At 36.5% G+C, this 25,573-nt stretch overlaps 1 protein-coding gene across 7 annotated transcripts; it reads left to right on the top strand.

The window, feature by feature from the left end:
- The first annotated feature begins 798 nt into the window (after positions 1–798).
- Positions 799–25,536, top strand: LOC138316295 (uncharacterized). Of its 7 annotated transcripts, none has more exons than XM_069257931.1 (10): positions 799–1,308; positions 5,497–5,678; positions 6,803–7,151; positions 9,144–9,737; positions 9,880–10,131; positions 10,469–10,541; positions 10,864–11,066; positions 11,647–14,217; positions 14,603–14,668; positions 23,945–25,536. In XM_069257931.1, coding segments are annotated over exons 1-9 (4,284 nt in total). In that variant the 5' UTR covers positions 799–1,307; the 3' UTR covers positions 14,662–14,668; positions 23,945–25,536. The 7 variants fall into 7 exon arrangements, with proteins under 7 accessions (XP_069114032.1, XP_069114031.1, XP_069114030.1 ...); XM_069257930.1 differs by having other exon boundaries at positions 6,803–7,163; positions 24,288–25,536; XM_069257929.1 differs by having other exon boundaries at positions 6,803–7,163.
- The last annotated feature ends 37 nt before the right edge of the window (positions 25,537–25,573 follow it).

The following is a 25,573-nucleotide window of genomic DNA, read 5'->3' as shown; positions in this document are numbered from 1 at the left end:
ATGTTTATAACTGTATTCTCAACAGTTACCACATAACATACCAGTATAACAGTTACCACATAACATACCAGTATAACAGTTACCACATAACATACCAGTATAACAGTTACCACATAACATACCAGTATAACAGTTTCTTGTATGTTTTCCAGGAAGATCGCTACCACTTATAAGGTTACGTTGCTTTAAATTGAAAGTTGTGCAAGAAATTTGAGCATGTCAAATACACAGTTTTCTTGCACAAAAAATGGATCTCATCGCTTCCTACCTTGCCTACTTCTAGGATACATTGTGTGGTAGTGAAGTGTTCACTTCACACACTTCCCAAATAGACACACATGTTGATGGTCAAGCATGTAAGCGATTCAAAGTTCTCATACTTTTCTTCATATACTTGCATTTAAAAGTTCTTTTTTGTGTCTTTTCTCAATGAAAGAAGGCATCCTTGACAAAAAATGTTACAATGGGAACATACCTGTATAACTTGTCAAACCAGCCCTTGTTTAATTACTTTGTGTTCAAGTACATGTATGATTTATAGTTATTAAACCTGTATAGTCCAGACACCTTGTCATACCAGCCAAATATTTCAATTTGGGTCCTGGTGACATCCAGTTTAGATGAGTTGTACTGTATTGGATTGTTTCAAGTACAATGTAGTCTCATGTTTGGCAAATATTTCACTAGTAAGAAAGAATGCTTAATTGAAAACTAATGTCAGATCTAGGGGTCACATTAAAAATGCTTCTATATATTTCCCCAAAATTATTAAATAGCCATTTTATTACAGAGCTTGCAGAGCATGAAAATCAAAGAGGCTCTAAAACCATTACATTATATCCATAAGGCCATCCATCTATGAAATGATTGCATAAAATTGAATTCACTATTCTTTCTTATATTTAAAAAAAAAAAATACATAAAGGTGAAAATATTACAAAAAATATGCGTAATTTCATTTTATATTTTTGAACTTTGTTTTTAATCCTTTTAAGGCATTATTTTTGCTTTGCTGTTAATACATACAACTTTGCCATTTTGGAACCAACACAGAAGAAGGTTATTTTTGTACAAACATCTAGAAAGTATGTTAAAAACGTAAGTATTAAATTTGACACTATTTTTATGTTTTTAATTTTTTGACCGAATCCGGATTCTCGGAAAGGTAATTAGTTTCGGAATATCATTTCCGGTTTGAATATCTTCGCCGCCATCTTATCCATTTTCGCGGCCCCAAAGTGAATTTTTTCATCATTACTTCAATTTTGGAATCACCATGCAAGCAATTATCTTCCTCAACAATTAAAAGTAAGAATTCCATTAATTCGATATCTGGACGGTCTTTTTTTAACATATAGTCATATTTCTGTATGAAATGCATGAACTGGGCCGACATCGGCCCTGACTAGGCGTTTGTTAGGTGGCCCCATATGCTCGACTGGCTTGTTTACATCGATATGGAGTCCGATATGACACCATTTATGTGTGATATAGATTGATGCATAATTACTTGATGGAACCAATACCGTATTCACAACAACGTTACATTATAAGAAATATAACTGCACTTGTTTCACTGTTCGATTATAGTGTTGTTACATGTACGTACAGTGGGCGGGCCTAAGCATTAGCACGACGGAACAATTACTAACGTCCGATAAAAATACACTGATCAGTGACGACCTCTCATGTTATGGGAATAGATAAGTGTCTGACAAACAATGTCTTATCATATGTAAATGAATAGTAATAAACATAAGAATAGATCTATCATGATTCAAGAAATTGAAAAATGCTATCCTAATTTATATTAGATTTCTATCATTACTGTTTTATTATATTATTACATTACTATTTTAAGATCTAATCTTATTATAAATATTTTAACTTGAGAACTGAATATAATTTCTGCTCACTAGTATGGAGGACAATACTTTACAATAATTAACACAAGTAAATACGGGGTATAGTTAACCCGTACCCATTCCAACTCGTAGCGACCAACTGGTACCCAAAATTGGCGAAGTCGTACCCAAAATATTTGATGAGCTCGTACCCATGGTTGGCTAACCGTACCCATCAATTTTCGTTGGTTTTCAAATTTAATCAAAAGTATTAATGTTAATTTCTTCTGTGTATCTGATTCAATATGTTACTGGCCTAAATATTAAATGCATAATTGAGTCAACATTGATATATATCAGGTAACTTGCTATATACTTTTCACACGCACTTTGATATATTTTACAAGGTATAACACCTGTAATAATTTTGTGTAAAAATTAAATATAATTCTAAAACATCTTCGGAGCCTGTTGTGACTTTACACAGCAAATGTTCAATCATTTTAAAAGCAGATTTAAATAATCAGAAACATATATACATAGAGATTGGAAACTCCTTCTTTGTCTTTGTTGACAGGCAGAGGGACCTCCAGTTTATAGGCATTCCCCCTTGGCTAACTACTTTTAATTGTATTCTTTTAAACATGACATTTTTGCATCAACACAAAGTTTAAACATTATATCATGGTTTGATGTGGTCATTTTTACCAATTAATGTTATTTAATGTGATCTTTGAAAGTATGAAAATGAGCAATTTTACCTGGTTTTTCGAAAATCGGGCATTCAAAACCGGAAGTGCATTTTGTTTTATTAATATATAAGTTAAAATATTAGTTTTTCTTTCCAAAATCGTACTCAAACCATCTGAAAATTATTTAACTTTTATAACAAAGTTATTTTGCTGTATTTAAGTATTTAAGAGTTTATCTAAAAGTCCCTAGGGACATACAGAGGTACATCTGCCTATCGTAAAAATGGCGAAGTTGCCAATCTATGTATATATGTTTCTGAAATAATTCAATAATCTATATTTTTCAGTATTGAACCGGAAATTATTCTAGAAATCACTTGTTTTGACAATTTTTCGGTATGGAACAACTAATTACCTCTTGCGTACTGTTTTATGATCACTGATCATGACTAGTAGCATCTGATCGAACACAAATACATATATTAAATCTTATAAAAGTCTTTTAAAATCACAAATAACTACATGAACTATGAATTTTATGATGGGTATGAGTTTGCCAAATTTCATCGGTACGGGTTCGCTATGCTTTCATGGTACGAGTTCGCCAAATTTGGGTATATAAGTTTGAATGGGTACGGGATCGCCATAATTCGTAAATACTTCACAAATGATGAATAGTTGAATACCATACAAAATTCACCATGCATTCTGTTAATATTATTAGAAAACAAGAAACAAACTATTTGTATTATAAATTACATACCAGGTGTAATGGAACAAATTGATATTTGTGTGTATACATTTAATTTGAATTGTGTTGCATGATCGAGTGAAAGGGAGTGATTTCTGTCCTAGAAACCTTACCCATGTTCTGAGATCTTGGGGCCCATAAGTGTCTTACATTCTCAGAACCTGGGTTAGGTTCCTAGGACAGAAACCGCTTCCTTTTACATTGGTGCTGTGACCAGGATCTTGGCAACCCATTTTGGGCATTGTTTTTCGTAAATTTTCATCATAACTCAGTATGTTCAGCCTGAAGCTATGGCGAGTGGAAATAGTTCAAATAATGACTTCAAAGGGTAGAACGTCGTCGTATACATACAGGTATACCTGGCCTGTAGGAATGAGTATCACAACTAGTATTACCAACCCACCCTCTGTAAGCACCCCTTTGATGTGTATAGGTCTTCCAGGGATGTGTGTACAACTACGCAGTCATTGGAGAGTAGGTTTGAGTCGGAGTAAATTCTATAGTCAGGGATATATATGACTATTCACTAGGGCTGGGTAGTGGAAGGTCTAAAACGATACGATACGTATTGAATATACACTGAAACAATACACGATATGTATTGACGATATACTGGACCTCTTTTTTCAAATTCAGTTGACCATTGTGTTTTGAATATTGTGACAATAAAAGACAATTTTGATAAAACATCTAACCTGGCAAAAACTTGCCAAATATTTGATTTGGTTCACCATCTGTGTTGATTAATTTCTGTCAATTCGTATTCTTTGCTATGAAAAGACATTTCTAATCCATCTAGGTGACACAGATGCTTTAAACACTTCCTTTTGATTGAAATGATCTTGTTGAATGATGTTTTAGAATAAATTTTGTTTGGAATTTCTCCTTTCTATAATGAAAACAGTAGGTTGAGATGTTTAAACGATACAGTGATATACAGCATGTTTGTGTATCGATATTCGATATGCTTCTGAAAACCGATACGTATCAGTATATCGATATATTGATCCAGCCCTACTAATCACAACACTAGCCATGGGGCTAGGCTGAAAACTGCCTTGTATGGGGGCCATACCAAAGTAAAGGGTTGCTCTAGGCCTCATCCTCAACACATTTCTAGTTATGGGGACGGTCATTGGAGTCATATTCTAGTCCTCGCTAGACACGCCTGGCTCTGTCCTTTCCTATACCTAGGGTAGTTACAAGTACTAGGTAACGCTATGTAGTTTATAATGTAGTGTCATAGTAGGGTAGCGGTCCATCGTCTTTATCCATTCATATACATAGGAGTAAGCCATGTAGCCTCTAGATTATTATATAGCGGTACATTTCAGTACCTATAAATATAGTGATAAAGAGCCGACATATATTAGCAGGGTGAATAATAATGTAGGCAGAGTGTACGAGAGTTGTCTCATTATTGTCTGTAATATATTATCGTTAAAATTCTACACTTATCCACAACAAATTATATTGCATGTATATTTCTGAGTCTGTGTCAATTGCAAGCTTCAGATTTCAGAATCTAAGACCCTAATGGGCCCAAGGTTTCTGGAACAGAAACTGCTCCCTTTTACACATATATACACAATCGCCAAATTATTGGTTGTCCATATTACCTGTGTTATCTATACTGACATGCATATTGATATAAGAATATTTGAATTTAAACGAACATGTGGTTCTTTTGAAATCATTCTCATTTTTCTTTTGTCACATGCTCTGGCATTGTTGTCCCTTGAAATTAGTTTTTTAAACAAAGTTATATTCAACCTTTAATATTTGAGAGTTTAATTTTTTCATTTTTTTTTTCAAACTTTGATGTATTGTAAAAAGGCAGGGAATAATTTTTCATTTTTAATTTTATCACTAAGTCAAAACATCATGGTTTATCATAGAATGTCCATGACTTGTGTCACATTTTAACTTGATAGAAAATTGCATATTTTGTATGGTTTTGTCATTAGCAACTATCAATACTCGAATACAATATTGTTTTATGAATTATTGTTGTTGGTATTATGAAGTGTGTTCTCTTTACATAAATGGAATAACCTGGTATACTGAAAATTTAACATTACATATCGGTGTGAATTAAGAAATTTTTGTAAGATAATAGGATGACATCATCAGTACATTAATTTTGTTTGCTATTGCACAACTTAGTTCTGTAACCATTATTAATGCATTTATGTCTCCTCCTTTTCAGTGTCTGCTGATGACATCACTGACATCCACATTTGTGGTGCATGTCGGACAGAGTTTCATAATGTGGATCTCTTCCTGCTCCACAAGCGACTGTCGTGCCCTGCTGTACTGCAGTCTGCAGTGACTGGAACTGTACCTACTCACAAAGATGGTGGAGTAGCATCAGACCCTGACCACCAACAGGTACTTTCACAATGATTATGAGTAACAGCCAGGTCATTAAAAATGTAAAGTTTTCATGTGGAGGAATGCTGAAGTAAAATACACACTGGTGTGTTTGTGGAGGAATGCTAAAGTAAAACACACACTGGTATGTTTGTGGAGGAATGCTAAAGTAAAACACACACTGGTATGTTTGTGGAGGAATGCTGAAGTAAAATACACACTGGTGTGTTTGTGGAGGAAAGTAAAACACACACTGGTATGTTTGTGGAGGAATGCTAAAGTAAAACACACACTTGTATGTTTGTGGAGGAATGCTGAAGTAAAATACACACTGGTGTGTTTGTGGAGGAATGCTAAAGTAAAACACACACTGGTATGTTTGTTGAGAATGCTAAAGTAAAACACACACTGGTATGTTTGTGGAGGAATGCTAAAGTAAAACACACACTGGTATGTTTGTGGAGGAAAGTAAAACACACACTGGTATGTTTGTGGAGAAATGCTAAAGTAAAACACACACTGGTATGTTTGTGGAGGAATGCTAAAATAAAACACACTGGTATGTTTGTGGAGGAATGCTAAAGTAAAACACACACTGGTATGTTTGTGCACTATGGACTACTTTAAATTAGGTAATACATGTATTCTTGAGGTTTTAATTTTGGTAAATTCACAGTCTAGTGAATTTTCAAAAAAAATAATCATGGTTTCATATATCACTTTGTTAAAGGCCCACTACATTTCTGAAACGTCTTTTGATTTTCAAAATGGGAATGCAAAACAAGATTTGTAATTTTGTAGAGTCGCAAAAATTATCAGCTTACCATCAAAACATACTTATTGATGACTTACTGAACAAATTAATTCATAATTTTGATAACGCCGGTCGTCTTATATTTCACGATGTCGTCCTTATTTCCACGCGTTTGTTGTTTATATCTGCAACATCTGATAAATCAATAAGACAATAAATCGTAAAATTGTATTCCTGCCAAATTTACAAACTATACTGAAAACATATCCGGTATACAGTACCTGGTTCTGACAGTGCAGTTTTCAGCTCTTGTTTCACAAAATATATGTACTGGATTATTGATTATTTAATGCATACATCTCATGCATGACTCTGTGTCAATTTTTAGATTCCTCCACCCAGAGTTAACAGTTCAATGGTAACATCGTCAATAGGTACAACCATGGGTATCCAGGTCCAATCACCAGTCATGGCACCAACACATCCTAGTGACGGAATTCAATCCACATTCATGATCACACCACCACAGGGGCACGAGTACATACAGACCAATCAGAGGCCAGCTTTAGTTCAGACAGCCAATCAAAACAAAGCTGACTCTCAGATTATCCTGACAGAGAAAGGAGAGCTCCTTGTTGTACATACAGCACCACCTGATGGAATTGATCAAAACGAGATAGGACCGCAGAGCCAAGTCATGCTGAACTTTATACAGTACCTCCGGGCTAATGGTGGAGGTAATGTTAGTGGTAAGGTTAGATACAGATTAGAGGACCACAGAGACAAGTCATGCTGAACTTTATACAGTACCTCCGGGCTAATGGTGGAGGTAATGTTAGTGGTAAGGTTAGATACAGATTAGAGGACCACAGAGCCAAGCCATGCTGAACTTTAGACAGTACCTCCAGGCTAATGGTGGAGGTAATGTTAGTGGTAAGGTTAGATACAGATTAGAGGACCACAGAGCCAAGCCATGCTGAACTTTAGACAGTACCTCCAGGCTAATGGTGGATGTAATGTTAGTGGTAAGGTTAGATACAGATTAGAGGACCACAGAGCCAAGCCATGCTGAACTTTAGACAGTCCCTCCAGGCTAATGGTGGAGGTAATGTTAGTGGTAAGGTTAGATACAGATCAGAGGACCACAGAACCAAGCCATGCTGAACTTTAGACAGTACCTTCAGGCTAATGGTGGAGGTAATGTTAGTGGTAAGGTTAGATACAGATCAGAGGACCACAGAGCCAAGCCATGCTGAACTTTAGACAGTACCTCCAGGCTAATGGTGGAGGTAATGTAAGTGGTAAGGTTAGATACAGATTAGAGGACCACAGAGCCAAACCATGCTGAACTTTAGACAGTACCTCCGGGCTAATGGTGGAGGTAATGTTAGTGGTAAGGTTAGATACAGATTAGAGGACCACAGAGCCAAGTCATGCTGAACTTTATACAGTACCTCCGGGCTAATGGTGGAGGTAATGTTAGTGGTAAGGTTAGATACAGATTAGAGGACCACAGAGCCAAGCCATGCTGAACTTTATACAGTACCTCCGGGCTAATGGTGGAGGTAATGTTAGTGGTAAGGTTAGATACAGATTAGAGGACCACAGAGCCAAGCCATGCTGAACTTTAGACAGTACCTCCAGGCTAATGGTGGAGGTAATGTTAGTGGTAAGGTTAGATACAGATTAGAGGACCACAGAGCCAAGCCATGCTGAACTTTAGACAGTACCTCCAGGCTAATGGTGGAGGTAATGTTAGTGGTAAGGTTAGATACAGATTAGAGGACCACAGAGCAAGTCATACTTAACTTTAGACAGTACCTCCGGGCTAATGGTGGAGGTAATGTTAGTGGTAAGGTTAGATACAGATTAGTGGACCACAGAGCAAGTCATACTTAACTTTAGACAGTACCTCCGGGCTAATGGTGGAGGTAATGTTAGTGGTAAGGTTAGATACAGATTAGTGGACCACAGAGCCAAGCCATGCTGAACTTTAGACAGTACCTCCGGGCTAATGGTGGAGGTAATGTTAGTGGTAAGGTTAGATACAGATTAGAGGACCACAGAGCAAGTCATACTTAACTTTAGACAGTACCTCCAGGCTAATGGTGGAGGTAATGTTAGTGGTAAGGTTAGATACAGATTAGAGGACAACAGGGCAAGTCATACTTAACTTTAGACAGTACCTCCAGGCTAATGGTGGAGGTAATGTTAGTGGTAAGGTTAGATACAGATTAGAGGACCACAGAGCAAGTCATACTTAACTTTAGACAGTACCTCCAGGCTAATGGTGGAGGTAATGTTAGTGGTAAGGTTAGATACAGATTAGAGGAACCACAGAGTCAAGCCATGCTGAACTTTAGACAGTACCTCCAGGCTAATGGTGGAGGTAATGTTAGTGGTAAGGTTAGATACAGATTAGAGGACAACAGGGCCCATGTTCATTGTTATCATATTCTTTGTTAGGAAGGTTTCATTATTGTAGGTCGTAGTTATCATGTCTAGGCATTGCATTGTAATTAATTTACATATACAATCTACATACTTTACACGGATCCTTTAGAGATCAGACCATTCTTATCAGTTGTATGATGAACTTGATATGTTTATATGATCTGTTTATGTCTAATTCACCAAACAACTATCATGTGAAAGAATTTGTAAATGTTGCCTATTTCTGCTTCTTTATCTTGGTTCGGTAAGTTACCTGCTGAATATTTCTGTTTCAGGGCCTGTACTTCCTAACCTATTTAATACCACAGGAGGAATGGTGCACCCCTCTAGTACTCCAATAGTACAACTCAGTCAGAACGGCTCCATCATTTCCACTCCAGTCAGCCAACCCCTAACTGTGTGTCCATCTCACTTACAAAATGGCAACATAACTGATCAGCCTAATCAAAGAAATTTCATTGAGAATTCTCCACAAGTGACCTTTGAACCTGCTGCCCAGTTAGAAGGGGATGCAACTAATGATGTTGGAGCTCTAGTCCAGACACAGGACTTGGCACAGCAGGCAGCGCAGCTATCGGGAGTGGCAGAGAGTGACCTTCAAAATGTTTCCATGGAAACTGATAACCAACCAAGTGACCTTGACACTGTACATTATTCTGTAAATGTTGTCAATATTAACCAGTCAGCTAATCCTGATGGAGTGAGACAGATGCTACAGATACCCAACACAAGTGAGGACAACCTAGGGCAGCCAGAGGGGCAAAAGTTTGGCAAGTTTAGTGGAAAGACTGTGATTGCAAGAGGAGCTAAAACGCACTGCTCCTCCAGCAAAAACACATCCAAATCTCCCTTTGTATCAAAGACAACAGGTTTGTATTTATATAGATGTTATGATTTGTTTCCGTACTAATCTGGCAATTGTGAAACAAGAACCATTTTGGGAGAAGTTATATTAAGATATATTTCAATCAATGATTAACAGAAAAATCACTTCTAGTTTTACATTTTTAGGATCTGCGACTAAATCTTCTGGAACTCCACACAAGGGTCGTACACCACCTGTAAAGAAGTTCAAATGTCATTATGATGATAAGTGTACTTTCTCCTCGGCATATTTGAAAGATCTGGAACGCCACTTTAGGACGCACACTGGAGAGAAACCTTTTTCTTGTAAATACTGTGATCGGTCGTTCAGTAGAGTGGACAAGCTTCATCTTCACATGAGGGCTCATACTGGTGACAAGCCTTACAAATGCAAATTCTGTAAGTTTATTTTTGGTCGTAATAATTTCCTCTCAAATCAGATGTAACAGATTCATACTCTGTACTTGTTGGTGACATTTATATCTCAAGATTTAAATGAAAAGTTAATTGAAAGCTTGTATGGTGTTACAAAATATTTATTAAAAGACAGGATATTATATGGAAATTAAACCTGCTGATTTGGACAGTTTATTTCTGGAAATTAGCAAACAACTGTTATTAAATGTATGTCTTCTTTTTCTGCAATGAAAACCATTGATAGCAGTGTATGGAGAATAATAAATTTGCTTCTACTTGTAAAATGCCTAGCTATAAAGTGAATCATGTTGAATTGTAGGTAACTACAGTGCTGTGGACAACAGTAGTCTTCGTAAACATGCGATTGTCCACACGGATGAGAGACCTCACAAGTAAGGCACACAGTAAAACATAAATCAATATGTAAAGTATAGCTACAATATGTATACTGAAAATGACATAACAGTAAAGACTTTTTCAATTCAATGTTTCAAGCATATTTGAATGACTTAATTAGGGTTTTATCAAATAAGGTACTAATAGACATAAGGATGGAAATCCCAGCAAGGATCATAGTGAATCCTTTTGAAGTCTGTAGACTTACTATAATATATTAGCTTCAAAGTTTATTTGTTCACATAATTAGCAATTCAATTATAGTTCATTGATTATGTGTAATACTTGTTATATCTAGAGCCTTTTTTTCATGTCGAGGTGTCAGGTGTGTCCCTATGCGTGCCGTACCGCCAGTCAGTTGACTGTCCACCTGCGTACACACACTGGTGACAGTCCATTCCCGTGTCCGTTCTGTCCTGCTAAGTTTAAGATCAAGTCTGACCTTCGGCGCCACCTACGTGTACACACCGGTGAAAAGCCATACCAATGTTCCAAGTGTGATGCCAAGTGTGCCACGAAAGGTATGTGGATCATCAATCATTATCAGTCCTTCAGGACACCTGTCAATACAGAGGTCTCGAGATCTTGATTAGTCCCACCTTTCGACGATTATTACGTCACAAAAATCATGTCAAATGATGATGTCATAATCACACAATGGTATGGACTAATCAACGGTAAATGGTACTTTACCTACGTCGTTTTGAGATCTCTGTATTGGGATGTTATTTGAAGTTTGTTTATGAATATGAGGGTTTAAGCCAGAACGATATAATTCCTAATAATGTATTCCTATCTTCAATTGTGGAACTAGACATGAAGGGGCTGCTGCGGTAGCCGAGTGGTTAAGACATCCTGACATATTACCAAAAGTCCGCCACCTCTTGGTTTTGCATTTGAATCCCATATGGTGCAGTTTCCAGGTACTGACCGGTGGTTGGTGGTTTTTCTCTGGGTACCCTGACTTTCCTCCACTAACAAACCTGGCATGTCCATCAATGTTAACTTCTAGCTTATTGTTATGTACTATTTTGATTGACAAGAAAAGAACATTTCTGGTAATGAAAATATGTTTGAATGTGTGAGTAATTATTTTTCCAGGTAACTTGGCCAGCCATGATCGTGTACATCACTCCTCCGAGAACCAGATGAAGTGTACAGTGTGTGATTTCTCCACATCATCAAAGAGAAGTTATAAAGAACACATTAAGGGCCATGAACCTGACGACCCAGACTGTGTGTGCCACGTGTGCCACTACAAGTGTTCCAACAGAGAGGTGCTCCGTAGCCACCTCGCCCGACACGAGAAGGAGAAAAGCTACAACTGCATGCATTGTTATTTTTCAACCAATCACAAGGCTAATTTGACTCTCCATATAAAACGTAGACACATGCAAATCGAGCCAAATATGACCAACCCAAAGGGCAGACGTACAAAGTCAACAGAAGTGAAGGCTTCAGGATTATCAGGAAAATTTTCTAAGGCTTTCACCTGTCACCTTTGCCCTGAATCATTTGTGAGGAAAGATTCTCTAAGAAGCCATGTCAGACTTCATGAAGAAATGGCCAATTCAACACTCACCACAGCTTTGACTGTGCTGAAACTGCAACAGCCTGTGATCAACGCCTCATCATCTAGTGGTCACAACCGAGTCAGCCAGCACAGCAAGGACTCTGAAGGATTGGTGGAGGGAGATAATGATATGGACCACAAAGGTCAAGGGCAGGTTAATAGGTCTTATGGGACAGACACTATACTGGTAAACCCTGAAACTAATGATCAAGATGAAAATGGGAGATATGAGGAAGTAGTGTATGACAATGCTTCTCCGTCACATATAGGGGAAGGTCAGGCCAATGTTACACAGGAGCTAGGACAAGATAAATTGGAATACCACAGAGAGGAACTGCACCATCAGAACATGGATATAATGAATACACAAGCACCAGAACTTAGTCAGATTGTATCTTCAGGTTACAATACATCTTCTGTGAGGTTGCCAGCCTCTATGGAGTCGACAGTGATAACGCTTGACATGCGAACCTTGTCTTCAGATGATATCACTATCGTAGAACCACAAGGTATAGCGGAGGCACGGAAGATGCTGTTACATAGACAGGCCCAGGATCAACAACAGATCAGGTCAACACAGGAAAAAGATGTTGTCTTGTCAAATCAGCAGATGTATCAACAGCTGAGGGTATCGGACCATGATGAGGCAAGTGATGTGAATAGATCAGAAACAGCAGATAGCTCCGATAGTCATCTAACTAAAAGAGAAGTGATAGAGAGACGGAACTGCAGTTCAGATAGTGACGGCTACAGAAGAGATATATATATTTCTCCTTTAGAGCAAAAGATTTCAAGGGATGGAAATATATCCGAGGCTGAAAACAACAGATGCTTGGTACAGAATGTAACGGAGTGTCAAGATTCAGCGGTGTCAGAACATGTTCATTTCCAGCCTCAGACAATTCCAAGCATACAACTTGTTCAGAACATATCTTTTCCTGTAATTCGTCATCCTGCAGGCTTGATACTTCCTCCAGTAAATGGGCAGTCCCTTAGTCAGTTTGTGGGGAGAACCGTTCAGCCAGGGGAGATAACTGCCATGCAACAAGCAGAAATATCTACCCTCCCTCATGGGCATCTAGCCACATCTCAACTAGGCGAAGCTGACATGCTGCCACAAAATATAAATTGTCTTCAACAAAAATCTGTAGCATCTCCAGAAGGCATAAATGCAATGCAACAGAGGAGCTTAGATATGCTGCAGCAAGGGGACGTTAATGTTAGTCAAGAAAGGGGGATAACCACTCTTCAGCCAGGGGAGGTAACAAATCCTCTATCTCTCAATGCTCAGTTGCAGGATGGAGACACCCACTTGACTGTACCAATACAAGTCTTGCCTCAACAGACTAGTAGCCCGGGTTTCCAGATGATAGGAGGTGGTGTGCCTCAGATGATGAGTACAACAGGAAGTGGTCTACAGTTTGTCCTACCAACAACTGACAACAGCAGCACAGCTGGTCAAAAACTGGTGACTACTACTGGTAGGCAGACAGGAACTCATCCCACAATCAATGACAATGAACGGCCAGCCAGTAGGATAAATGATCAAGAATCTAGTGTCAGCAGAGATCAAATTTCTGAGGTGTCTCCAGGGCGGGTTACAGTCGCTTCTAACCTTCCACAAACTGGCAGCAGTGGCGATGATTTGGAGAGTATAATTGGTCAGAAAGTTCCTGGTAACAAGAGAGTCATAATTCCAATGTCAGTACACCAGACAATTAGTCTCGTTCATAACTCTCCTCTTGAGTCACAAATCCTTCAGACAGGGAATGCTGTTTCAAGCTTACCAATGGTGTCACCAACTTTACAAACTACAACCTCAGTTCCTCCTGTTGTAACACAGCTATTACATCCAGGAGTCCCAGCCCCTTCCTCTCCTGTAGTATCAAGGGCGCTCCCAACAGGAAACCTACTCCAGGCCCTGCCAATGGTACCACAGGTATTACAGACGGCGAGACACATTACCATGTCGCCTGAAGTGCCAGTAAGTAACGGCGGCCCTCAACGTTCTATGGTGTCTCAGATGGATAGCATTGTCTCCCCTGGTAGCCAGGACCTGGTGTCGATACCTGTGAATTTCATACGAGTGCCTCATATGGGTAGGTTATTACAAAGTCTGTCAAAGTATTTCAACAATTTAAAGATTAATATCTTGCCATTTAAGAAATATTTTAAAAACTACTAGCTGTGAAATTATATCAAACCAAGTCTCAAACAAATAGTTACGTTTAAATAAAGTAGCAAACATAGATTTCATGTTATCATATTTTTCATGGTTCCTTTTCATCTATATGTCCAAAAACAATGGGTCTCTCATTGTCAAACTGAAATTCCCTTGGTCCCTTCAAATGATCCTGAGTACAAGACTTATAATGCACATGTAAAATTATCACTAGTTGTATAGTTTTTCTCTTTCATTTATTTTAAAATAGCAGACTTTAGTGTAATAAATGATCTAAAATTTGATTTAATTACTTATTTCAGAAACATTGCCAGAATTACCCGAGCAGACAACAAAAGCACTAAGACATCCAGAGAAATGAGGATGAGGTAAGATATCCTTAGATGTTTGTTTAGGGTTAAATTGGCAAAAAATAGGGTCAGTACGTAGGGATTTTTTTTTTTTTTTTAATATTTTGTCAAGTTCAAATGCAATAGCGCGCTGTTTACTAAACAGATATGGCTCCTGTATATCAATAAAATGATTAAACACGAGTGTCTTTTGGAGATTTGACTTAGAAAGAAGTTATTAACAGCTCAGATTGACCTAGAGTAAAACTATTACCGTAATAAGCACAGAACGGAAGTGTATTGTATAGTCATTAGTTGCTTTTTGTATGGTCACTTGTGAGTATTGAAGCGGGATGAATGAAAACAGGCATGGTATACAGGTTGGTAAAACACCAAATATCAGCATTATTCATAACTACAAATATGCTTAACATCATAGACGTCCTCAATACATGTATATTAACAAATTCATGAACATGATTTTGAAAATAATGTTAGCAATAGATAAGAATCGAAGTGTAATCACTAAATTACTATCAAAACTGTGATGTGTTTTCGGAGGAAATTGCGTTTCCCCCGTTTTTCCGGAAATATAGGTTATAATTGTAACTTAAATGAGTAATTTGATTATTTATTTATTAACAGTTTCTTTATTCTACATCATTCGTAATAAGAAAGAGGCTAAAGCATATCTTAAAATATGCATACACGAAATAGTTTTGTATAGTCACTTGTTACTTTACTGTATAGTCGCTTGTTTTAATTCAAAAAATTACTGTATAGTCTCTAGCGCAAAACTCTCATTACAAATCGCTAATATTTCTAATTTCAGTAATTTTCAAGCAAAAGGAACTTACATATGATATTGTTTAGGCCACAGGATGTGTTCAGCAATGAGAAACAAAATGTGGAAAGTTGTGTAAATATAGTTTTTAGGTCATCTGACCCAAAGGGTCAGGATGACCTATAGTCGTCATGTTTCGTCCGTCGTCGTGCACCGTCTGCCGTGTGTTAACTTTTCACATTTTGAACTTCTTCTCAAGTTCTACCAGTGCGATTTAGCTGAAACTTACACGAAATGATCCTGACATGGTCTCGACAAAGTGTTGTTATTTTTCGGGTTGATCCAAAATCCAAGATGGCCGCCACAGCCGCCATCTTGAAAACACATTTTGAACTTCTTCTCAAGTTCTACTGGTGCAATTTGGCTGAAACTTGCATGAAATGATCCTGATATGGTCCCGACAAAGTGTTGTTATTTTTCGAGTCGATCCGAAATCCAAGATGGCCACCACAGCCTCCATCTTGAAAACACATTTTGAACTTCTTCTCAAGTTCTACCGGTGGGATTTGGCTGAAACTTGCATGAAATGATTCTGACATGGTCCCGACAAAGTGTTGTTATTTTTCGGGTCGATCTGAAATCCAAGATGGCCGCCACAGCCGCCATCTTGAAAACACATTTTGAACTTCTTCTCAAGTTCTACCGGTGCGATTTGGCTGAAACTTGCATGAAATGATCCTGACATGGTCCCGACAAAGTGTTGTTATTTTTCGGGTCAATTCGAAATCCAAGATGGCCACCACAGCCGCCATCTTGAAAACACATTTTGAACTTCTTCTCAAGTTCTACCAGTGCGATTTGGCTGAAACTTGCATGAAATGATCCTGACATGGTCCCGACAAAGTGTTGTTATTTTTCGGGTCAATTCGAAATCCAAGATGGCCACCACAGCCGCCATCTTGAAAACACATTTTGAACTTCTTCTCAAGTTCTACCGGTGCGATTTGGCTGAAACTTGCATGAAATGATCCTGACATGGTCCCGACAAAGTATTGTTACATCTTTGGTTGATCCCAAATCGAAGATGGCTACCATGACACTATATCTAATTAATTTCCTATATGTTGCCTTACCCAAATTTGTTGAAAGAAATTGAAAATAATCCTGACATGGTCCTGACAAAGTGACACCATATATAATTAATTTTACTATTGCCAAGGTAGTCAGATGACCGTTAAGGCCCTTTGGGCCTCTTGTTTATGATTTGATTCATGGAAAGCTCACTTTTTTGATCACGTGATTCCAGGGCGATAACAATATTAAATATGCACACACCAATCGATACTGATGCACAAGGGCAGATTAGATGCTCATCACTATCAATCACTATCATCACTAATATTAATCAGCCTATATGTGTGTGTGTGTTTTTTTTTTCTTATTTTTTAGCCCACCATCATCAGATGGTGGGCTTTTCAAATCGCCCTGCATCCGTGGTCCGTCGTCCGTCCGTAAACAATGCTTGTTATCACTATTTCTTAAAAACTGCTGAAGGGATTTTGTTCAAACTTCACATGGAGGGTCCCCTTGGTCCATATTTGTGCCATACAAATTTTGAGGCTGATCAAAAAAAAAAAAAGATGGCCGCCAGTCAGCCATCTTTGATTTTGGCAGTTGAAATTTGTTATCGATATTTCTTGAGAACTAATGAAGGGATTTTGTTCAAACTTCACATGGAGGTTACCCTTGGTCCCTAGTTGTGCCATACAGATTTTGAGGCTGATCAGAAAAACAAGATGGCCGCCAGGCAGCCATCTTTGATTTTGGCAGTTGAAGTTTGTTATCGATATTTCTTGAGAACTACTGAAGGGATTTTGTTCAAACTTAACATGGAAGGTACCCTTGGTCCCTAGTTGTGCCATGCAGATTTTGAGGCTGATCGGAAAAAAAAGATGGCCGCCAGGCAGCCATCTTTGATTTTGGCAGTTGAAGTTTGTTATCGATATTTTTTGATAGTTAAGGTTTGATATCCCTATTTCTCAAAAAGTGCTGAAGGGATCTTTCTCAAATTTAATATGTAGGTTCCCCTAGGGCCCTTGTTGTGCATATTGCATTTTTGGACCAATCGGTGAACAAGGTGGCCGCCATCTTGGATTTTGATAGTTAAAATTTGTTATGGCTATTTCTCAGATAGTACTGAAGGGATCTGTCTCAAATTTCATATGTAGGTTCCCCTAGGGACCTAGTTGTGCATATTGCATTTTGGGACCGATCGGTCAACAAGATGGCCGCCAGGCAGCCATCTTGGATTTTGTTATTCAAAGTTTGTTATCGCTATTTCTCAGAAAGTACTGAAGAGATCTGTCTCAAAATTCATGTGTAGGTTCCCCTAGGGCCCTAGTTGTGCATATTGTGATTTGGGACCAATCGGTCAACAAGATTGCTGCCAGGCCGCCATCTTGGATTTTGTTATTCAAAGTTTGTTATCGCTATTTCTCAGAAAGTACTGAAGAGATCTGTCTCAAAATTCATGTGTAGGTTCCCCTAGGGCCCTAGTTGTGCATATTGTGATTTGGGACCGATTGATCAACAAGATGGCCGCCAAGGAGTCATCTTGGATTTTGATAGTTGAAGTTTGTTACAGCTATTTTTCAAAATTTACTGAAGCGATCTGTCTCAAATTTTATATGTAGTATGTTTGCAAAAGTTTAAAAAGTAGAGAAACGATCTATCTTTCCTTTGTCAGATATAGATCATTCTTTGGTGGGCGCCAAGATCCCTCTGGGATCTCTTGTTAATATGTGAGTATGTGTGCATTTTGACCACGACGTCATTAACAGGAAATTTTGTTTGTTCTTTTTGTGTCTTGATAATAAGACAGATCGCCTTGAAAATTTCACATTATTTTTGTCCATACTAATGGAATTATTCTTTTCCCTGTAAGGTATATATATATATTTGAACCCAACATATATTGACGCGTGCGATTAGATTTTACTTATTTCGCTGGTGATAAGAAATTGTGAAAATCAATCGCTGCAACACTGGCATATCAGTAAAAACAAAAGTTTAAAGCGCAAAATTGAATCCCTGTGGAACAACATTAGACACGAAAATATGAAAATAATTTTGTAAGTGGACAGCCATTTCCAGCGTAAGAAATATGGAAATGATGTAAGTATTTTTTGTTTATGATTCTAGAAGGATTTGTTTTCTTCGTAATTCTGACATTTTTTTTTTTTTCAAAGTAATGACTGGTCCATGGAAATCTAAGTTATATCTGAAGTATCAACGTGGTGCATTCTATTGCATTTTTGTTGCATTTACTCCATCTAAATTGTAAGTGACTATATATGATCTGTGCAACAATGTACGTTCAAATTGATAGTGTATTTGATAATTAGACTGATTTGTTTAATTTGTTAGCTTCGGAGCCTTTTATCACTAAATATATTTCCTCTTTATAGCAAGCGACTATACAATTCCCCTCGAAAGCAATTATACATCGCAAGTTTCAAAACAATGCAAGTGACTATACAACTGATCATCCAACTTCAAAACTCAATTATGTAAAAGATATTGTGTCCATTAATATGTATTTATGTGTTTTTATCCCCCGCCCAACGAAGTTGGCGGGGGATATACAAATGGGGTCCGTCCGTCTGTCTGTCCGTCAGTCCATACGAATGGTTTCCGGAGCATAACTCTAAAACCAGTAGAGATATTTCCACGAAACTTCATACACACATTGGTCTTATGGTCTAGTAGTGCCTTTTGCTATTTTAAGGTTTTCACTTTTTGTACTTTTTTCTGTAACCATGGAAACATTGCTGAAAATGGCAGATTTTTGTGTAAGAATCGTTTCCGGAGCACAACTCTAAAACCAGCAGAGATATTTCCATGAAGCTTCATAGACACAATTTTCTTATGGTCTAGTAGTGCCTTTTGCTATTTTTAGGTTTTCACTTTTTGTGCTTTTTTCTGTAACCATAGAAACACTGCTGAAAATATCATATTTTTGTACCAGGTTCGTTTCCGGAGCATAACTCTAAAACCGGTTGAGATATATGCACGGAACTCCATAGGCACTTAGTCTTATGGTCTAGTAGTGCCTTTTGCTATTTTAAGGTTTTCACTTTTTGTACTTTTTTCTGTAACCATGGAAACATTGCTGAAAATGGCAGATTTTTGTGTAAGAATCGTTTCCGGAGCACAACTCTAAAACCAGCAGAGATATTTCCATGAAGCTTCATAGACACATTGGTCTTATGGTCTAGTAGTGCCTTTTGCTATTTTTAGGTTTTCATTTTTTGCATTTTTTTCGTAACCATGGAAACATTGCTGAAAATATCATATTTTTGTACCAGGTTCGTTTCCGGAGCATAACTCTAAAACCGGTTGAGATATATGCACGGAACTCCATAGGCACATTAGTCTTATGGTCTAGTAGTGCCTTTTGCTATTTTAAGGTTTTCACTTTTTGTACTTTTTTCTGTAACCATGGAAACATTGCTGAAAATGGCAGATTTTTGTGTAAGAATCGTTTCCGGAGCACAACTCTAAAACCAGCAGAGATATTTCCATGAAGCTTCATAGACACAATTTTCTTATGGTCTAGTAGTGCCTTTTGCTATTTTTAGGTTTTCACTTTTTGTGCTTTTTTCTGTAACCATAGAAACACTGCTGAAAATATCATATTTTTGTAGCGGGTTCATTTCCGGAGCATAACTCTAAAACCAGCAGAGATATTTCCACAAAACTTCATAGACACATTCTTTTTATGGTCTAGTAGTACCTTTTGCTATTTTTAGGTTTTCATTTTTGGCACTTTTTCCGTTACCATGGAAACATTGCTGAAAATATCATGGTAAATGGTAAATCTTTGCAAAACTCCATCCATCTTTGTGTATATAGTCTAATATAAATGTCAAGGCTCAGTATACCTGATTCAACAATTGCAGCCCCGCTCTACTTGAATTATACTCCATCTTTCTTTAGCTCAACTTCCTTTTTCCTGTTTTTTTTTTCATACAAATAAGTCTCCACAATCAAACTTACTTCAGCTTTGATATCTCCATTGGCGGGGGATCTGAATGACTATGTCCTTGTATATTGTTGGATTCATTTATAAACCTGTGGTGGTACTTGAAATAATGAAAGGCAGACAGAATACTTAAAATAGTGCAAAATATTAGGTGAGTGTCTCAATTCTTCGATGATGAACAACAGATCAACTCATGAAAAGTGTCTGAAATGTTAATGCTGGTTAACACTCAAAACTTCATTAGTCACTGGTAGTTCAAATTGCTATCCATGATGCTGTTTATAACTTTAGATTACAACACGAGTACCGCTATGCAGACTCGCAACTTCGAAATTTAAAAAATACTATACACTTCCGTTCATACACTGTGATAAGGTACAGAAAAAAAATTAGGGTTGGGGGTAAAAAATTAGGGTTGGTCAGGTAACCCTAAACAGATGTATTTTTTGGCCGTAATCTATTGTCAAATTGGTTGTTTTTATTATATTACAGCTTGCATCACTCTGTTTTAGTGTGTAGACTGTATAGTTTTATTTGTTAAATTCATGGATCCATCCAAATTTGTGAAATTTAATATCATGGTGTTATGTATTATAACCTGTTGTAAGAATTACACTTTCAAGGCTAATGAGATAATTCATAAAAATAAACCTGCAAATAAGTTACAAACAATAAATCGTGAATTTGACAAAATATAAACAACTATAGTATTAATTTTATTGTGGAAAAAAATTTAAATCCTTCTCTAAGTTCAACATGGATTCTGCTAATTATCTAACCCCATATATAATTATGTGACTAAAGTGTATGTTCTTCTTTGGAGAGGGGTTGGGGGCGTTAAAAAAAAAAGTGAAATTCAATTGTGTTTAACAAGTTTGTTATATAGAGGTTTCCCAACAAGTGACTGTTGTTTATTATGTTTATCAAACTCGAGTTTGTTAATTTTCAATTTTTTAAAAGACACAAGCTTTAGCGAGTGTCTTTTGAAAATTTGAAAATTAATTAACGAGAGTTTAGATAAACATGATAAACAACAGTCACGCGTTGTAGAACTTATTTATCCCATAACTTTAACTCTATATTTATACTGTGGTGACCATTTTCTTGTCTTCATTCTGAGAAACTTTCCGCCATAAAATATAGTGCCTTAATAATGAACTAATATTCTATTGTTTAATACTTTGAATAAACATCTACCTGTTATACAGTAAATACAATGTTATTTTAAAGAAAATGTGCTTGACGTTGAAAGCCAATCGGAATCAAGAGATCTTGGCATTGACCAATCAGAGGCGCCGTAGGTGTTCACACACTGGAGTGTGTATAAACATAAATGATAACCAAATGCTATGGAATTTATCACATGAGTTTTCCATTGTGAAACATGCATAGTTATGGGATAAAACAATATCACATATCTCTCACTGTTTTGTCTGAATGAAACTCTCTGTATGATATGATTTTAACTAGCATGGGATAAATCTAGAGTACTGCACGGAAAACCCAAATGGATGGGTAGATTATTCATTATCTATTCACATTCTGATCTGATAGTTGCTTTTCCATAATTTGTGGAAGCTTCAAAATCCACCAATTAAAAGTTCATCTTTTGATTTCTGAAAAGGATTCTTATTCCTACATATTCTACAGCAGGCTTTGCTTGAACAGTGTGATTATTTTAATTTCAAATAAGTAAACTGTAGCTTAACCTCTTATCTAAATCTTTATAAAGGGATAAAAATACATTAAAAAAACTAGGGTGCAGAAATATTTAGTGCAAATATTCTGTTAGTGTTAATAAAATGGTTTTCTTGTATCTAAAAACAAAAATCCACAATTTACTTGATACCAGTAATTATATATATTATGACATTCCAATTTATTGACACGTTTAGTTTTGTACTTTTTTTCCTGCTGTGTGTCCTTTTTGTTCAATACAATCCTCAGTTGATAAATCAGCATGAGTTGTCTTTCTTTGCTCTGTAAAGTATGGATTGCCAGAATTGATTGCAGATTCCATCTTTTGTTTTGGTATATCTGATCTAAGCCATGATTGATGCTCTTAATTGTTTCTTTTGCCATGATATTGCAATATCTGATAAACAGATCAATGATCGTGAAGGTGATATATTGGTTGTGCCTTCCTCAAAGTGGATATGTACATGCTCAAATTAAAATAATTTGTCATTTGTAAAGTAAATTAAAAGTCAGTGTGGTGACATGTACAGATAACTGTCAGTATATTTTAGTGAGATATAGACGCTACCATCACATAGTAATCAGCATCGCATGTATACTTGTACAATTCAACACATTTACTGCAATTGAAAATTGTCTTGCAAAAAAGTGTAAACATTTTCTATTGCTATAGATTTCTCTCAAACTGCTTTACAAGTTATTTTGTCAGGGCATGAAAAAGTAAATGTTCATTACTTTCCCTGTAAATAAATCAAAAAAAAAAAACCTGATTTATTTCTTAAGTTTGTGGAATTATTAAAATGTGTAGTATATAGTGCTAACTGAATCGTGTGTATATATTTCCTACTATGGTTTATAGTTCTTTGTCTCACAGTATTGAAAAAAGAGACGGTGAAACATAATCATGCATCAGATATCAAACTGCAATTCTGAAACAGCAAAGAAGAAAGTTAGGAAAAAATACAGACTCATAGATGTATATTTATATTTTTTTCAAAAATGATATGTGTATAAAAAAAAAATTTCTTGTGTTGTGAAAGATTGCTATTTTAAATGATAAGCATTGATGACTTTGATATATATTTAATGTTCTAATCTGGATATATATAGTTTTGAAAAGCTATTAGATGGTTAATACTCTGTAGCACCTGCTCAAAGTCTAGTGCAATATTGTTTTTCAAATAGCAGATAGACATTAGAATATTTTTTCTGGCATTCTTTGCTCATTTATATATATGTATTGGTTTTGATATTTATCTGGGTATCTTTGCTATTGAATTGAAAAAAAAATGTTAGTTAATGTACGGTAGTTATACTATGTAGATAATATTTTACAATAGATCTTGCATCCACTGAATGCAAGAAAATAAAACCTAAAATGAATCAAGAGTATGTAGGGAAAACATTTCTTTAAAATCTTCTAGGTTTCAATGGGTCATACATTTAAATGCTTAAGAACTGTGCAACCAAGGTATTTAACCACATAATTATATTGTTGAATCTTTGTTAGAATCCTATATAACCTATATATATAATAACCCTTTTAAGATAGCTAAAATGTCCACCCTTTTTGGAGAAAACTAGGTTTAACTGTATATTCAAGTACAAAGTGTTTCTAGTAAATAAGGTTTGTTTGCCTAAATGACTTTGAAAATGTCGTTTAGGAAAATTTCAGTTTTCATTCAGAGTCACAAAATTTATTTTTTAAGCATTTTAAAAATGAATGTAATCATGCAGACGGTTTATGATGCAGACTTCAGTGTTTGACATAAGCTTTTTGTTATTTCAGGATGACAATATTACTGCGGAATGATAACTAGTGTGTCAGTGGAAACTGATGTCTGGAACCAGACAACTATATGATAACTAGTGTGTCAGTGGAAACTGATGTCTGGAACCAGACAACTATATGATAACTAGTGTGTCAGTGGAAACTGATGTCTGGAACCAGACAACTATATAATTACGAGTGTGTCAGTGGAAACTGATGTCTGGAACCAGACAACTATATAATAACGAGTGTATCTGGAACCAGACAACTATATAATAACGAGTGTATCTCATTGTCAAACAGAAATTACTTATATGGTGGATATCCTCAGATATTATTTCTGATCATATATATGTTTCAGAGGATACATGGATTGTGGTCTACAACACAAAGACTGCACATTAGTGGGTACAGATTCAATCAGTGCTATACAGAGACATCATCAAAACAACCGTTTGTTTATTGACTGTATGGATGTAACTCATCGAGAATGATGACAGTTTATTACAACTCATCGAGAATGATGACAGTTTATTACAACTCATCGAGAGAATGATGACAGTTTATTACAACTCATCGAGAATGATGACAGTTTATTACAACTCATCGAGAGAATGATGACAGTTTATTACAACTCATCGAGAATGATGACAGTTTATTACAACTCATCGAGAATGATGACAGTTTATTACAACTCATCGAGAATGATGACAGTTAATTACAACTCATCCAGAGAATGATGACAGTTTATTACAACTCATCGAGAGAATGATGACAGTTTATTACAACTCATCGAGAGAATGATGACAGTTTATTACAACTCATTGAGAGAATGATGACAGTTTATTACAACTCATCGAGAATGATGACAGTTTATTACAACTCATCGAGAATGATGACAGTTTATTACAACTCATCGAGAGAATGATGACAAGTTTATTACAACTCATCGAGAGAATGATGACAGTGTATTACAACTCATCGAGAGAATGATGACGGTTTATTACAACTCATCGAGAGAATGATGACAGTTTATTACAACTCATCGAGAGAATGATGACAGTTTATTACAACTCATCGAGAGAATGATGACAAGTTTATTACAACTCATCGAGAGAATGATGACAGTGTATTACAACTCATCGAGAGAATGATGACGGTTTATTACAACTCATCGAGAGAATGATGACAGTTTATTACAACTCATCGAGAGAATGATGACAGTTTATTACAACTCATCGAGAGAATGATGACAGTGTATTACAACTCATCGAGAGAATGATGACGGTTTATTACAACTCATCGAGAGAATGATGACAGTGTATTACAACTCATCGAGAGAATGATGACAGTGTATTACAACTCATCGAGAGAATGATGACGGTTTATTACAACTCATCGAGAGAATGATGACAGTTTATTACAACTCATCGAGAGAATGATGACGGTTTATTACAACTCATCGAGAGAATGATGACAGTTTATTACAACTCATCCAGAGAATGATGACAGTTTATTACAACTCATCCAGAGAATGATGACAGTTTATTACAACTCATCGAGAGAATGATGACAGTTTATTACAACTCATCGAGAGAATGATGACAGTTTATTACAACTCATCGAGAGAATGATGACAGTGTGTAT

The sequence above is a fragment of the Argopecten irradians genome, chromosome 2, assembly GCF_041381155.1.
Source record: "Argopecten irradians isolate NY chromosome 2, Ai_NY, whole genome shotgun sequence".
NCBI lineage: Eukaryota > Metazoa > Mollusca > Bivalvia > Pectinida > Pectinidae > Argopecten > Argopecten irradians.
Note: the sequence above shows the minus strand (reverse complement) of the source record. Positions and strands in the feature narration are given on the sequence as shown.

Excerpts from the sequence above, each read along its gene's own strand:
- LOC138316295 (XM_069257930.1), top strand. Across the intron at positions 10,132-10,468 it reads GCCTTACAAATGCAAATTCT|GTAACTACAGTGCTGTGGAC; the intron begins GTAAGTTTATTT and ends GTTGAATTGTAG. Across the intron at positions 10,542-10,863 it reads ACGGATGAGAGACCTCACAA|GTGTCAGGTGTGTCCCTATG; the intron begins GTAAGGCACACA and ends TTTCATGTCGAG.